This window comes from Canis lupus, chromosome 1 (assembly GCF_003254725.2).
Source record: "Canis lupus dingo isolate Sandy chromosome 1, ASM325472v2, whole genome shotgun sequence".
Lineage (NCBI taxonomy): Eukaryota > Metazoa > Chordata > Mammalia > Carnivora > Canidae > Canis > Canis lupus.
The window spans coordinates 117,368,299-117,383,094 of NC_064243.1; the positions used below are offsets into that span (position 1 = coordinate 117,368,299).

The window sequence follows — 14,796 nt, forward strand, 5'->3', positions numbered from 1 at the left end:
GCCAAGTGTCTTTCCACAAGACATGATCCCCTCCCCAACTCATTCAACCCTCTCTTGCTTCCATGGCAATCTGTGTCCCATAATAAGCCTGGGAATTTTTATCACTAAAAGGAGAGGAGCTTGCAGGCCAGACTGCCCAGTCAGATGACATTCAACCTCAAAAAGTATCCCATCCAGTAGGTTTGTTTTTTGTCTTGTGATGCTGTGTCCACACAAACCCAGCCAGTCAGGTCTCAAAAAAGCCAAAAGCCCTCTCGAACGAGGGGAGTCCTGACACCTTGGTGCCAGAGCTACTTGACTGGACCCATAAGAAATCTCCCCTGAGTCCAGCTATGATAGGTAAGATAAACACTAGGATTTCATAGCGCCTCCAAAGCGAATCGTCAGAACTTAGAAATTCTAAATAAACTAATTTAGAAGAAGAGGAGATGTCACCAAGTGGATTCTAGTAGGATATAGGATGTTTAGATAGAGACTTACCCGTTACAGTTAAGATACAGTTGCTACAAGTTAGAGACTGGCTAATAGTGAGTCAACTATAGGATTGCTTATTGACGATGAGTGTGGAGGTGGGGGTCCCAGCTCAGCAAGGCCTTTTGACCCTTCTCCTCCGCCACCCTTAGCTTGTTAGCTTTCTTCCTCCAGTTTGTGGCCTCATGGCCCCCAAGTGGCTGTTGTTACAGCTCCCAGTATCACATCCTCATGAAAAAATTTCCAAACCAGGAGGAGAGAGGGCAGCTCCTCACACATCTATCTCTTTCAGTACAGAGAAAAATCTCTCCCAGACACCCCTCAGCAGACTTCTTACCTTTGGCTGGCTTGAATTGGGTCACTGGGTATTCATTCTGAGAGCAGGCACCGATAAAGGGGAACAGGATTGTCGTAGTTAGTGCCAATTACAACTTAACCCTGGGACTGGGGGACCTGCAACAGGGGATGATTGATTTGGTTGTCTAAACCCAGTGAAATGAGTCTAAATCCAGTAAAGTCACCTCCTTTCCAGAAACATTTCTGGAGCCCATTTCCTCTTCTGCAATATTTTCGCTCCACGTTCCCAGAGGGGGTGAACTCTGTGCACCATCCCACTCCCACCAGGTTTCCCAGACTTCATTTCTTCTAACCCATTCTTTCTCTGGAATGTGATCCCAGCATCCTTTTCCCAGATCGTGGCCACCATCTTGGTGCTTCAATCTCCCTCCATAGGGACGGTTTTTCAGAACTGGCCTTAAAGGGAAGTCAGTAGGCTTCTCACAGACTTTCCAGAGTTTTAGGGGCCACAACTACCTATATTGCCTGGAGTTCTTTTTTTTTTTTTTTTTTTTTTTTTTTTTTTTTTTTTTTTTTTTTTTTTTTTTTTTTTAACCAGAGAGGTCATGTCAGGGAGAGGAAGGTAAAAAGTTGACCACTTTCTCACACTATTTCACTTTAGTTTTTTCCTCCACTGCAGACTCTGTGTCCCACTTACAGTTCTCCTCTCCCAGAATCTATGGCCTGACTTCTTCCACATTATTTTACTTTTATTGCTGCTCTGCTTCCTGCTTTGGGATGATTGTTGCAACTAATTTTGCAGAGTCTCAGGCTTCTTGCTCACCCCCATCTATTCTTCAGTTCACTTCATGCCCCCCCAACCCTGACTTGGTCTCATTTTCACCCCCTTCCCAGCATCCAGTTGAAGCAGATTTACCTCTCCTTGCTCCGAGGGACTACAGCATCCCTCACCCTTCTGGGCACATTCACAGGCTGAGAGACCACTTGGTAAAATAGCCAAAGGCTCTGGTCACAGGTGGCATATGCAACTCAGGAAAAGGCAGCAAGTCAGCCTACCTTACCAATCCCAGTTTTCTCTCTGCTTTCCTTCCTGCCCCTCTGCCCTCCTCTGATGGGTGCTGGTCTACATATAGTTTGAACTTGTTGCTGCACAAGCCTGCAACACTCAACGGCCTTTGGCCAAGCTGTATTGGACTGTCTCTGCTAGTTTCTTAATGACTTTGTAAGTAGCCTCTCTAGGTCTCTGGTCACACTTGGAGCTTTACAACTTCTGGCCTCTTCTCAGTTCCTTATAAGCTGAGACTTGACCTGTGGCCCAGGGAACCCTGTGGCAAGGGTGGGTCAAGTCTACCCTTCCTTCCTTCTGTCCTTCTGGGTGGTGCTGCCTTGGGGCTTGCTAAAGGAGGACCCTTCCTTCCAAGAGAGAAAATCTCCTCCTCTGTCATGGCCATCAATGAGTTCCTTTTATAAACTTAAAAAAATTTTTTTGTTAATTAACAAAATTATATTTCTGAGAAACCTGGCTCTCTAAAACCAGGTTGTTAGAACCTTGGCTGATTGAAATCTGGTCAGTAGGAATGGAACATCCCACTGCTGTTCAGATGATCTGAGCGGGGCATGTGACACGGAGAAGCAGCCTGGCTTTTCAACCTCCAGAGCTTCAGAAAAAGTGTTTTCAGACTCAAAATTCTGCCTTTATCTTTTCCATTTTCCAAAGGAAAAAGCCCAGGCCTGAAATGGATCTCTTTGCATACAGGTCTCTTTGCTCTGTGCCTGTCAAGCCCTGCTTCACTGAAACTTTGCCTAAAATTCCCCTTACCCCAAATCCTAAAATAACCCTGTCTTGTCTCTCATGAGATTCCCATGGTTCCTCTGGAATGTGGTTTCCTTTGCTCCAGCAACCTAATCAATTCCACTCTGTCGGGCTACAATTGTGTGTGACAGGCTTTATCACTCTGTGAGGTAAGACTAGTTCTGTAGCTCATTAGTTCTCAACAGGTCCAACATTGCCCCCCAAAGAGGTGAAAGTTAGTTGTAGGGGAGCAGTGGTTTGTGGCCTTCCAAAGGCTGTATCCATAAACAGGTATAGAGTGTGTCTGCTGTGTTAAAATTTCACACACAGGGGAGAAGAAGGGGCTGAATAGGAAAAAATATCCAAAAAGTTTCCTTGAGGGGACAGAGATACAAAAAGTTTGAGAAACAGTGTTTTCCCTAAATATTGAGTAGCTTTTTGTGTCCATTGTTCAATAAGTAGGTGCCTACTTATTGGCTCTTGGTTGCACTAGAATTGAGTTCTTCTGACCTCTGTCTTGGGAGAGATTTGACCTCTTCCAGCATCTAGAATTTCCACCTTACCTGTGGGGAGCTCCCACCCGCTTGCATTGCCAACTGGTGAGAGGGCATGATGCTCCCTGTCATGCACACATACGCTCCCATGACACTGTCTGCCAGTCTCATTTCTCTGCCCAGGCGGACACAGGGTAATGGTTCTAGAACACACCTGCCATTCCCTGAGCATCCCTTTCCCTTGGCTTCCACAAGACATGGAAAACGCTGCCACTGTCCCCTCAACACAGCCCAGACAACGGCCCCGGCTTCTGATGATTGTTTATCCTCCCCACCTCTAGCCTTTTGCTTATACAGACTGGGGAGAGGGTGGCGCTGGGTGATAGTTGGAAGCAGCAAAGCCCTCTAAGCTGCCTCTTACTCCTCATTATGAACCCTGGAAGAGGAGTCAGGCTCCTGTGCTGCATGCTCTCTCTAGCATGTGGGGTTTCCAACTCCTTTTTGTTCCGAGTTGGGTCCTTGTTACCCATTCTGGAGTCACAGGACTTCATGTCACCTCTCTTCCCTTTCTGAGCCATGTAGGCTTGTATCCATATTGACTTCTTAGCTGTCACCAGGGCTGAGTGCCTTGGGACAGAAGATGAGTCACAGGTCAGAGAGACAGCTCATGCCTTCATCTCTGCACTGAGATGATGTCTGTCCCCTTCCACCTGAAGCCCAATCTTCCCCCACCCCCAACAGCCAGCCCTGGTTCTCCAGTGACCTTAACCCCAGGGAGAAAGCGGATGCTGAAGACGTTAGTATTGGAAGTCCGTATGGTTCTCAGCCCAGCCACCTGCACAGGAGGGGCCCAACAAATGTTTTTTGAACCAAAGTTGAGTGAGTAAAAGAGGTGCCCGCGTTTGTCTGGTTGCCTTGCAGGGAGAGGAGGCCCAAACCCACTTTCTCATGCACCACCCTTCAGTAGGAAAGGAAGGCTTACTAAATGGTCACATCTCGATAAAAATAGCTCTTAAGAACGTTCATCTGTCTTTGAAGTCAACCGTGCTGATTATTTTTTTTTCAAGCGAGTTTCTAATAATACGGGAAGAAGACTTAGCCACACAGAGAGCCAAGCTGCTTTGCATGTAATTCCAGTTGTCCTCGTGGCCTGTTTACATTTGTCCTGCCCGGACCATCTCACTGGCTCTGGAAGACAGACCCAGCCCACTCTGTGTGAATAATACACAGCTGCAGGCAGAAGAGCAGAGTGGGTGAGGGCACGGGATTCTGGGGCAGCTAATTCTGGCCTCCAGTCCTGCATCAATCACTCACGGACTCATGGACTGTAGGATCTCAAGAGAGAGACTTCACCTGTCGGGGCTCATCCCCTCCTCTGCAAAATGAGAATAATAATAGTCCCTGCCACATGATTGCTGAGAGGATCAAAGATAATGGATCAGGCCAAGTCCTTCGCATAAATTAGCTGTTATCTTTATTCCTCCAGCCCAGATCCTCTCCCAACATCTGGGCATTTTAGCCCTTTTCCTTCGGAGTCTAGGATAAAATCCTTCCATCCACCAATCCCATCTGGCCCACATGTACCATAAGAAAAAGCAGCGCCTGGGTGGCTCCGTCGGTTGAGTGTCCAACTCTTGATTTTGGCTCAGGTCATGATCTCAGGGTCCTGAGATCAAGCCCTTTATCAGGCTCTGCATTGGGTGTGGAGCCTGCCTGAGATTCTCTCTCCCTCTCCCTCTGCACCTTCCCCCATCTCGCGTGTCTATGCATGCATGTTCTCTCTCCAGAAAAAAAAAAAAAAAAAAAAAGAAGAAGAAGAAGGAAAAACCATTCTCTTTTACTTGCTACCAGATTTATTTAGGTCATTTTTCTTCTGTCATTTTTCATAAATATCCCTGAAAATCTGAGTTTACTAAATAATGGAAACTTTCTGGAAAAGTCCACATAAGAGCAAGATACTCCCTCAAGCCTGGGATCCTGGGTACCCACTCTTGACCTGCTGGGCAGGAGCAGCTCTGAAGGGTGGCTGCTTCCACCTCCCGTCCCAAGCCACCGGCAGCTCCCTCAGTCCCTGCTCATGGCTCTCTTCTCTTTTACCCTCAGAAAAGCCCGGGAGCTGGCCTGCTGCCCTGGGAGCTCATTTTCCTTCAGCACACGCTCTCATCCTATTTCCCAGGGCCAAGTCCACAGCATGGGGTGTGGGTGGGTGGGTGGGGATGGGAAAGGAGGGCAGTTGGGGAAGATGGAGAGCTGGGCCCCGCGAGCGCATCCTTGGGAAGCTGGGTGCCTGCTCCGCCGGGCTGCCTCGGTCCTCAGCAGCCCCCCACCTCCCCCGACTCCCCAGTCCTGCCTGACTCAAGCTGGGAAGTGCTAGGCCGCTCAGCCGCCCACTCCACAGCCCTCCGGAGTCCACTCCCTGCTCTCTACGTTGGACAGCTCCCGTGGCTGCCCCCCTCCTCATTCTTCTCTTTCAGCTTCAGGCTGCCCTCCTCCCTCCAGGGGCGCCAGCCCCCAGTCAGCCTTCTCAGCAGCCCGTGAAAGTCAGCCTGGAATCCGGATGAAGAGAAGTAGTAGACAAGGGGGTCGACACAGGAATTCAGGGTGCTAAGAAGCAACACATAACTTCTCCACGCTGGGCTTTCACCCCGGATGTAGCCCACGACGTGAGACACATTGTAGGGCCCGAAGCAGACGAGGAAGTTGAGCAGCGTGGCTGCCACAAGCCCAACCACCCTCCGCCGCCGCCGGTGGCTGGCTCCCCTGCTGAGCACCCATACCAGGTGGCCGTAGCAGTAGCTGGTGATGAGCAGGGGCACCCCGAAAAGGACCACAGCCATCTCCAGCCTGACGGGCAGGAGAATAGCCAGCTGGTTCTCCTGGAATTCCAAGTAGCAGGTGTCATTGTTGGTGTGGCTGTAGGAGGAGTTCCTTGAGAATTCTGTGATGTAGACCACGCTGCAGTGCGCGCCGGCCACGAGCCAGCAGGCCCCACTGACCAGGCCGGCCTGCCTAGGCCTTGGCCGGGCCTTGTACCATAGGGGGTAGGCCACGCTCAGGAAGCGCTCGACGCTCACAGCTGCCAGGAAGAGGGAAGTAAGATAGATGGTGGTGAAGAAGAGGAATCCGGAGAAGGGGCAGAAGATGAAGGGCAGGGGCCAGCGCATGCCGCTGGCTGCCTCCACCATGCGGAATGGCAGGAAGAGCAGCAGGAGCAGGTCGGAGATGGTCAGGTTGAGCAAGAGCACGTCCACAGCCACCGGGCGCCGCCGCAGCTTGCCCAGGAAGATCACCAGGGCCACCAGGTTGAGAGGGAGGCCCACGAGGAAGGTGAAGAGGTACACAGAGAAGTAGAGCCAGTGATTGCCGGGGAAGAAGGACAAGTCCGGGCTTGTGTCCATGGTGATGGCCACTGGAGAAAGACAGACAGATGGAGGTGTTAGTCTGAGTGCGGACCTTGGTGTCTCGTGCCAGCGGCATCTCAACCACTGGCAGAGAACACTGAAACCTCCCCCCCCAGCCCCTCAAGCTCCCTGATACTTTCTCCAGCAGGGACAGCCTGGCTGTCTTCCTGGTCAGGCCCTGTCCCCTGTTGCTTCTCCAGAAAAGCAAGCACCAAAGGGCCCTCCCTTCCCAAGCCTCCTGGTCCCTTGCTCACCTGCTTCTTTGAGAACCCAACTGCTCTGCCCCCAGCACCTTGCCGGCTCCTGCAGAACAGTATAGTTAGTTCTTTATCTGGAAGAACTGATAAAGACCCATGACATCATTCCCCGTTGAGCAATCACACAAAAGATGCCTTTAGCTCCATTACCAGCACCGCGCCAGTATGCAAAATGAGGAGCAAATTCCACAACTCTGCGCCTTGCTCATGGGTTGTCTCAGAGAGGATGCTCGAGCCAGCCCCAAGCCGTCTTCCCCTCCCGGATCCTCCACTTGAATTTTATCTGCTTCTCTGGAATGGCAGTCATCCAATTTGCCTTGTAAGGGCAGGAAGCACGACGCCGTGATGGAGAGCCTGGGATCTGGAGCCCGTGGCCTGGGTGCACTGCCGACTCTGTCACTAACTCTGTGTTTTGGGGGCAAGTGACGTAAACTCTCTATCTCTGCTTCCTCGTCTGCAAAGCAGGGATAATCACAGTACCAATGTCATAGGGTTGTCGTTATTAAAGCATTAATACCTGTCAAGTGCCGGGAACGGAACCTGGCATGTTGTGATGAATACTTAACAGATGTTAGCTGCCATCATCCGAGTCACTGGTATGGGCTTGTCTCCGGGGTGATGGCAATAATGATGATGATAATGATGATTTAGGGGGCACATAATCTGTAGCAGACACTCTGCCTCCAAGGGCATCGCCAATCTGTCCTTGTGCCTCACGGGGTGGGAGGGAAGTGACTCACTCCGGGCAATACAGCTTGGTAAGAATCACCACCAGGGTTCAAACCCAAGTTCTGTCCAGCGTCAGAGAGTATTTATCATTCAAATATTCATGGAGCACAGTGAGATACCATTTTATACCCTCTGGAATGGCCCTAGGCAAAAAAAAAACTAGACAATACCAGGTGGTCAGCAAGAGGTAGAGGTACCAGGCGAGAATCCTCTTGTACGTTGCTGGTAAGACTATAATAAAATGGTAGAGTGACCTTGGAAAGCAGTTTCTTAAAACAATATAAATTGACCACGTGACCCAGCTCCACTATAGGATCCACGTAAGCAAAATAGCATTATTCATAACAGCCAGCAGGTGAACGGAATACTATTTGCCAATAAAATGGAATAAAATACCTGTGAGTACGAGGACACGGATGAACCTCAAAAACATGCCAAGTGAAACAAGCCAGACATAAAAGACCATGTGCTGTATGTTTCCATTTATACAAAATGTCCAGAATAGGCAAATTTGTGCATACAGGAAGTAGATTACTAGTTGCCTGGGAACTTAGGGGGATTAACCGTGAATGAGCAGGTGGGGCCTTACCGGGCTGATGAAAATGTCCTAAACCGGATGACAGTGATAGTCGCGCACCTCAGCAAACTTCCTAAAACTCATGGACTAGTGCACTTAAAATGGGTGAATTGTAGAACACATAAATTTTATCTCAAATAAATTGTTAAAAACGGAGACCACAGCAAAGTTTTTGCTGTCACGGGTTGGGTGGTAGTGAGGTCTCGGGGGACTGAGTGGTAGGAGGGGAATAAAGACTCGGTGACACAGGGGCAGGGAACCACTGGGGAAGCCCTGCAGGTGAACAGACTAGCAGGTGCGTACGGGTGACCTCCTGGGGAACCTGTAGAAGGAGCTTCGTAGGGGCAAGGGTCACGAGGGCGCTGGGGGCGGGTCATGTGGGGCTTCGGGGACCCTCGGGAGGAACTAAGTTCCACCCCTAAGTGGAGCAGACACAATTAACTGGAAGAAGTGGTCCGGCAGCAGCAGGTGCTCCAGAGCAGTGGGAGAGCGAGCGGCCCTGGCTTGCTGGGAGGGGCAGTGAGGCCGCGTGGGCTAGAGTTTGGCTTATGCTGAAATTCTCTGGTGTCACCACTGTGCGAGGAATAAACTTGTTCCTCGATTCTATGGAGCTTCAGGCAGTTTCGTGACTTCTCTGGTCTGTTTTCATCTAATTATAAAACAGATAATAAAATTTCCTTCCGAAGGCTGTTGTGAACAGTCATTCATTCAGCAAACATTTGCCGAGATCCTACTAAGGTGCCAACGCTCCCCTCTAGGTGCCGGGAACGTATCAGCAAATAAAACTCCTTGCCCTTGTAGACATTGAAGCTGGTATAAACCCGTCCATGCACACCAGGCCTTTTTGTGTCCTCTATGTGCGTGGCATGGCTGTCTTTAGAGGAACGAGTCTGCTTCCTGCATCGCGCCTCATCAGAGCAGATGCCCCAAGGTTTGTCTCCTCCGTGGCCACTCCCTCTACAGCTCTCTCGAGGGGTCCAGGTGCCACCATTCACCTTTGCAAAGTGGACCACAGGGACAGGCATGAACCTCGACACCCCAAAGTTTTCAAATCTCCCCTGACCCTTCGGGGTCCTGCCTTGAAGGATGGCATCCCGCATCCGCCCCTCCCTTGCTGTAGAGGCCTGGAAAGTTGCTTTCTTTTATATATATATATATTTTTTTTAATTGAAGTTCGATTTGCCAACATATAGTATGACACCCAGTGCTCATCCCGTCAAGTGCTCCCCTTAGTGCCCGTCACCCAGTCACCCCATCCCCTCTTCCTGCCTCCCCTTCCACTACCCCTTGTTCGTTTCCCAGAGTTAGGAGTCTCTCTCTATTTATTCCCACTCATTTTCCCTCCTTTCCCCCATTTCGTAACCTGCAAAATGAAGACAGTAATAACACTTGGCTCCGGGACCGTAGCTAACTTTTGCAGTGCCTCTGTGCTGCGTAATTAGGTAAATGCACCCCCCACACCTCCTCCATGAGGAACACCCTCCACCGGGGTGCACTGCTTGAGGAACAAGTGGTATCTTTGCTCCAATTAGAATAATATGCTCCTTCCTCTAGACAGAAGCAGCCCCTTGCAGGGCACATGGCTCGGTGAGCAAAGCCCAGGTTGAAATGTAGTAAATGTTTGCCCCTCTGCCCGGCATGCTTGTGCAGTGAACAAGCTGCCCATCCGTACAGCAGCAGCATGGCCAAATCAGAGCATTGCGTGAAGTGGGACAACACTTGAAAAGCGCTGCATGTGGTGACTACCACACCTTAGAGACTCTGTTGGTTAGGTGACTATTTCTGGTGTTGCTAGTATTTTCCCTCTCCCTGCTGGAGCATCCTTTTTCCTACCAACTTCCTGTTCACAATTCCAATGCTGCCCTCTTGTGAGTCCCAAGTGGTATAACAGCGTCAGTATCTTGACTCCTGCCTCTTACTCGCAAATGAAGATGTTCTTTCCTAGGCCACACGTTGGGAGTAGCATCTCCCAAAGGGTATCGGCAGAGCAACCTTTCCTCAACGTTGGAGGAAAACCTCCGTAGCACTGGCAGGGGGGCACGGGGAGAAGAGGGACGGGCACAGGTGGGGAGTTGCGCCAATGGGCCCAGAGGCAAGCTTACCTTCCTTCTGTGACCTAGCTCCTGGCCTCCGGTCTTCCCTGCAGCTGGGGTGCGGCCTTCTGTCGGGCTCAGGCCTTTCCAAGCCACTCCAGGGATGCTCCCAGGCAAGGCTGCGCTGCAGCTCCTCTGGAGGAGTCCCCAGCAGGGGCCCGGCCAGGCAGCCAGGCCCTCCTGCTCCATGCCCCTTGTCCCCAGCAGCGGCTACTACTTCTGAGATGTCCCTCCTTTCGTTCTTGCCACACTTGTCACCCGGCCGGTGCCCCCTCCCAAGTAGCCAGTCACCAGTGGGTTGAGCACCACGCTCCAAGCCCCCGTGATGAGCCCCAGTTTCCGCCAGCAGCCTCCTATGTCGGGGCGCAGGAAGCCAGCCACGTTGGAGGCATTGTAAGGTCCTAAGCAGAACAGCAGCGTGAGCAGAGCCCCGCCGGCCACCCAGGCTGCCCTTAGCTTCCGTCTGTGGCTCAGGCCTGAGCGGGCCAGTGCCCGGAGGCAGCCCACGTAGCAGAAGGCCGTGATGGTCAGGGGCAGGAAGAAGAGCAGGAGAGAGAGGGTGAGGCGAGCGGGGCCCGCTGAGGCAGGGTCCCAGGCCTCCAGGCAGACTGGAGAGCCGTTGACCGGCGTGTTGATGCCCAGGGAGCTGGTGGTGTTGTCCACCCAGCCTCCCGGAGCCTCCAGCCCGAAGACCAACCCCAGGTGACAGAGGACCAGGGCCCATATGGCCGCACACACGGCCCAGGAGTAGCGCGGCCTGCGGGCCGCTTGGTAGCCCAAGGGGAAGGCGGCCCCCAGGTAGCGGCCGACGCTCAGGGCAGCCAGGAAGCCCCCGCCGGCGTAGAGGGGCGCGAAGTGGGCCAGGGCAAAGGCGGGGCAGAGCGGGGCGGGCAGAGGCCAGGCGCCCAGGGCCAGCGCCTCCACCGCCTTCAGGGGCAGGGAGGCCGCCAGCAGGAGGTCAGAGAAGCCCAGGTGGAGGGCGTAGACGAGGCTGGGGGTGAGGCGGAGCCGGGCGTGGGACACGGCGCCCCCGATGGCCAGGATGTTGAGCGGGAAGCCCAGCGCGAAGGCGGCCACATAGAGGGCGAAGAAGAGCTGCGGGGGCAGGTCCATGGGGCCAGGGCTGAGCTCCCCTCGCTCCCCACCCTGGGATGGGCCCGGGCAGGGTGGGGGGGCAGGGCAGGGGCTCCCGGGGTCACGGACCGCCCCGGGCGCTAGAAGCCATCTAGCACGACACCAACTATCTCAACGAGGGAGGCCCCCAGGGAGCAGACGAGCCTGGGCGCCAAGTGAGGTCTCTAGCTCGGGCCTCTGCTTCCTGTCCTCTGTATCCTCGTATCCTCGTATCCTCGTATCCTCGCTTAAAGCACAAAGGAAGCGAGCAGGTCCCGTTCGAGGAAAGGCCGCCTGGTTTCTGAGACTGGGGAGAGAAGGGGCAGAAAGTCAGGACAGAGTCAGGCCCCCGGCAGGGACAGGGGGCACCTGCATGGCAGCCGGTGGGGGGCTGGTGGCGACTCCTAGCTGAGGGGGGATGTCAGGATTGGGGTAAGGTGGGTAAAGGGCAGGCGAAGGGGGGCGGCGCGGGGTTGAGCCCAAAGGCAGGCCAGGCCCCATCAGGGCCACCGGGAATGACCTTAGCCAACCTCAGGGGGCGCCCCGGGCAGGTAAGCTGGGGGGCCTGGGGGATAATCGCAGGAGAGAGGAGCCACAAGAAGAGGGACTCACCTCTGGGCGCTGCCAGATGTCTCTGAGGCTCAGGAGTCCCCCTCGCTGGGCTGAGGGAGGGCGTCCAGGATGGGCAGTGAGCCGGAAGGGAGAGGAGGGCGGGGAGGCAGGGCCATTAGCCCGAGGCTGCAGCAGCCTGGGTGAGCAGCTAATGGGGCATCTCGCGCAGGAGCCGAGGCCGGGGTACGGGTCCAAACGGATGATGCAAACACAGGGCGGGGGCTGGGGAGCAATGAGGGGTAGCGTGAGGCGTGTGTAGCTAGTCCCTTAAAGGAGCAGGGTGGTGGGGGGGGCGTCCAGGCTACGGCTTGATCCCACCCCACCCCAGCCTGTTCAGCCCTGCTCTGGGTGCTGTCTTCTCTCCTCCCGGCCTTACGGGCTCACTCAGACACCACAAACTTTGGTGGCCCACCCCACGGCAATTCGGTGACTGGAATGTGGGACAATGAAGTAATCATTTCAGGGTGTCTCCTCTGCCCTCCCCGGACCCCCACAGATGGTGGGCACATTTTGGGAGGAGAGGGCTCCGGTGTTCCCTGTCCTTTCCCCTCTGGCTCGATGACAGTAGTTTCTGACCCTTCCTTCTGGTGCCGGCAGGAGTGGCGCAAAGGACAGATGAGGGACGGGTCTCGTTGGGTGGCCCTGAAGTGCCGGGCCGTGGTCCCCGTACTGTGTCCCTCTGGGACACTTGGACCGATGCTGGGCGGATGGTTCGAGGCATGGATGGTGTGAGACTCCAGCGCACTGCTTAGCTTTCTTCTCAGCCTCGGAGAATTCACCCACTTACTCCCTGTGGGGGTCACCTTGCCCTTCTAGGAAGATCTTTTTTTTTTTAAGATTTTATTTATTTACTCATGAGACACACAGAGAGGGACACAGAGACATAGGCAGAGGGAGAAGCAGGCTCCCTGCTCCCAGGACCCCGGGATCACGCCCTGAGCCACAGGCAGATGCTCCACCACTGAGCCACCCAGGTGCCCCTTCTAAGTGAGATTTAAAATGGCCACAGTCTGTCTGGGGGTTTTGTCTCTCTGTCTCTGACTATACCTGTGTCTCTCTGTCTCTGCCTCGGACAACACAAACGCTTTCTGGACTTCAGACTCCTCTGTTTTGGGGGGTGTGTTCCGGCCATCAGGTCCTCCCGGATTCCAAGCACCCAGGACAAGCTTCGCTAGGGGTTTCCTGGGAGCGTCCCCCCTTTGGCCCCCAGGCTTCAGGTGGGGGCAGCACGGGATTCTCGGGGCACCAACAATTGCCTCCAAAGAAATAACTGAATCCATCCCCCCTTCCCTACTTCATTTGCTAAACTGATTCTTGGTTGCTTCCCTCCCATGGCCTGCGTATGTGGTCCAGCACCTCCCTGGGGATAGAGAAGAACTCGCCATCTGTTGTTTAGTATTTTATCCTTGGGAACCAACAGAACCAAAGGAAAAATCAGAAGGACCATTTCACCCCCTATAACGAGTGTTTGGAAGAGGAGAAAAGCAAGGCGTGAAGGGAGACATTAGACCTTCAAGATCTCTGCTTTGGCCCCACCCATCTGGGGTTCAGATCTGTGCCCTGCGTCACCCCCTCAGAGGGCCTCCCTTGAACCCTCTCCAGATGGGCCCCTGCCCTGCTCCTGTCTCTCCGTCTTTATCTTGGGCTGTGTTTATCCCTAGCACTATGAGCCTGTGACATCAGATTTGCTGGCTCCTCTGCTAGGATGCTGGTCAGTGAGGCCGAAGGTTTCTGTCTGCTTTGTCCATCCCTTGTCGCATCATGGTAGGGGCTCGGGAATTCAGTGAATGGCCAGTTTTCTGGGCCCTGGGAGGACAGTGAGCTGGGGGGCAGGGTGGAGGACTGCCTGGATTCAGGAGTCCCTGGCTTTGGAGTTGTCTGACCACCTGCCCTGCACACCTCCGCGGTGCCTATTACAGCCACATCTCTCGGGCAATTGGTCACGAAGTAGGTTTATGTCAGCAGCTGGGCTCGGACAGGCTGGCAGGGCACCTGCTGGTTGCCAGGGAGCCTGTGCCAGGCCTCATTGGGGTCAAGGCTGTCTTCAGGTCCTTTGAGGGGATCCTGCCCTAAAACCTTTTGGGCACCCAAGACTAGAGATCCCCCAGATTAGGCGTATACCATTTCTTTTCTGTATCCCAATGACTGCTCTATGCTGGATGCATTGACGCGTGCTGGGTAAATATTTGCTGAATAAAGAGTTGAATGTGTGAGCGATACTGGACTTCATTCTTGAGACAGTAACCCCAAACCCCTACTCTCTCCCTGAAAGGGAGTTCTTGCAGTCTCCCCTTCCTCCAGAAATGCTCAATCACACTAGGGACAAAGTGGATTGATGGGGAAATCTGTGCCCCGCTCTGGCGTAATTCCAGGAGGACCAGAGCGTTGTCTTATCAGGGAGCATTCGGGAACTGAGCAGATGGGAAGGGAGGGCAAGGAAGCAAGGTGGAACTTGGGGAGCACCCACCACGGGCCAGGAATTCGCATCCTCTCGCGGATTCATGGACCACATGTTTCTGCTTCTAAGAATAGGTGGAGAAAGGTCAGACCTGAGAAGCGGAGGGGAAGCTGGAAGGGACCTCGCTGGAAAGTCAGAGTTAGCAGAACATGACAGGGAACTGGTGGCAGTGACGGTAGGTAAGAGAAAAGCGGTGAGGTTTCTCAAGGAAGTTGCCTTTCGAGAAGCTCTTGGGCAACTGTGGGCAACTTGGGTCATGACCAACCTTGGCAGGGTGACTTTTGAGAGCAGCTTGGAGTGACGGAGAGGCTTCCCCTTCTTAGGTCCATCTTATGAGGCAAAGAAGATAGCAATCTGGTTTTTAGAGACTCTTGGCTGTTGTGTCAGGTTTCTTATAATGTGACTCCAGCATATGTACGACTGGCCCTCACTTCCTCTCTTGAACCACCGGCACCGTGAGTAGTGGCAGCTCCATTTTACAGACATGAGGCTCAGTAAGCTG

General features: G+C 53.5%; 2 protein-coding genes across 2 annotated transcripts; both read right to left on the minus strand.

Moving 5' to 3' along the window:
- Positions 1-4,512: 4,512 nt before the first annotated feature.
- FFAR3 (free fatty acid receptor 3) lies at positions 4,513-8,649 on the minus strand. Its single transcript, XM_035704565.2, is given in 3 exon segments — positions 4,513-5,505; positions 5,508-6,463; positions 6,710-8,649. Coding segments are annotated over 2 exon segments (1,017 nt in total). The 5' UTR covers positions 6,453-6,463; positions 6,710-8,649; the 3' UTR covers positions 4,513-5,433.
- FFAR1 (free fatty acid receptor 1) lies at positions 8,533-12,049 on the minus strand. Its single transcript, XM_025421763.3, has 3 exons — positions 11,837-12,049; positions 10,121-11,531; positions 8,533-8,667 (listed from the first exon to the last, which is right to left on the minus strand). The coding sequence occupies exon 2, from the start codon at positions 11,222-11,224 to the stop codon at positions 10,325-10,327; it is 900 nt and encodes a 299-aa protein (XP_025277548.1). The 5' UTR covers positions 11,225-11,531; positions 11,837-12,049; the 3' UTR covers positions 8,533-8,667; positions 10,121-10,324.
- Between the last annotated feature and the right edge of the window lie 2,747 nt (positions 12,050-14,796).

What these genes read in the sequence shown, in the direction of transcription:
- FFAR1 (XM_025421763.3), bottom strand. Translation starts at nt 11,224, where the DNA reads ATGGACCTGCCCCCGCAGCTCTTCTTCGCCCTCTATGTGGCCGCCTTC.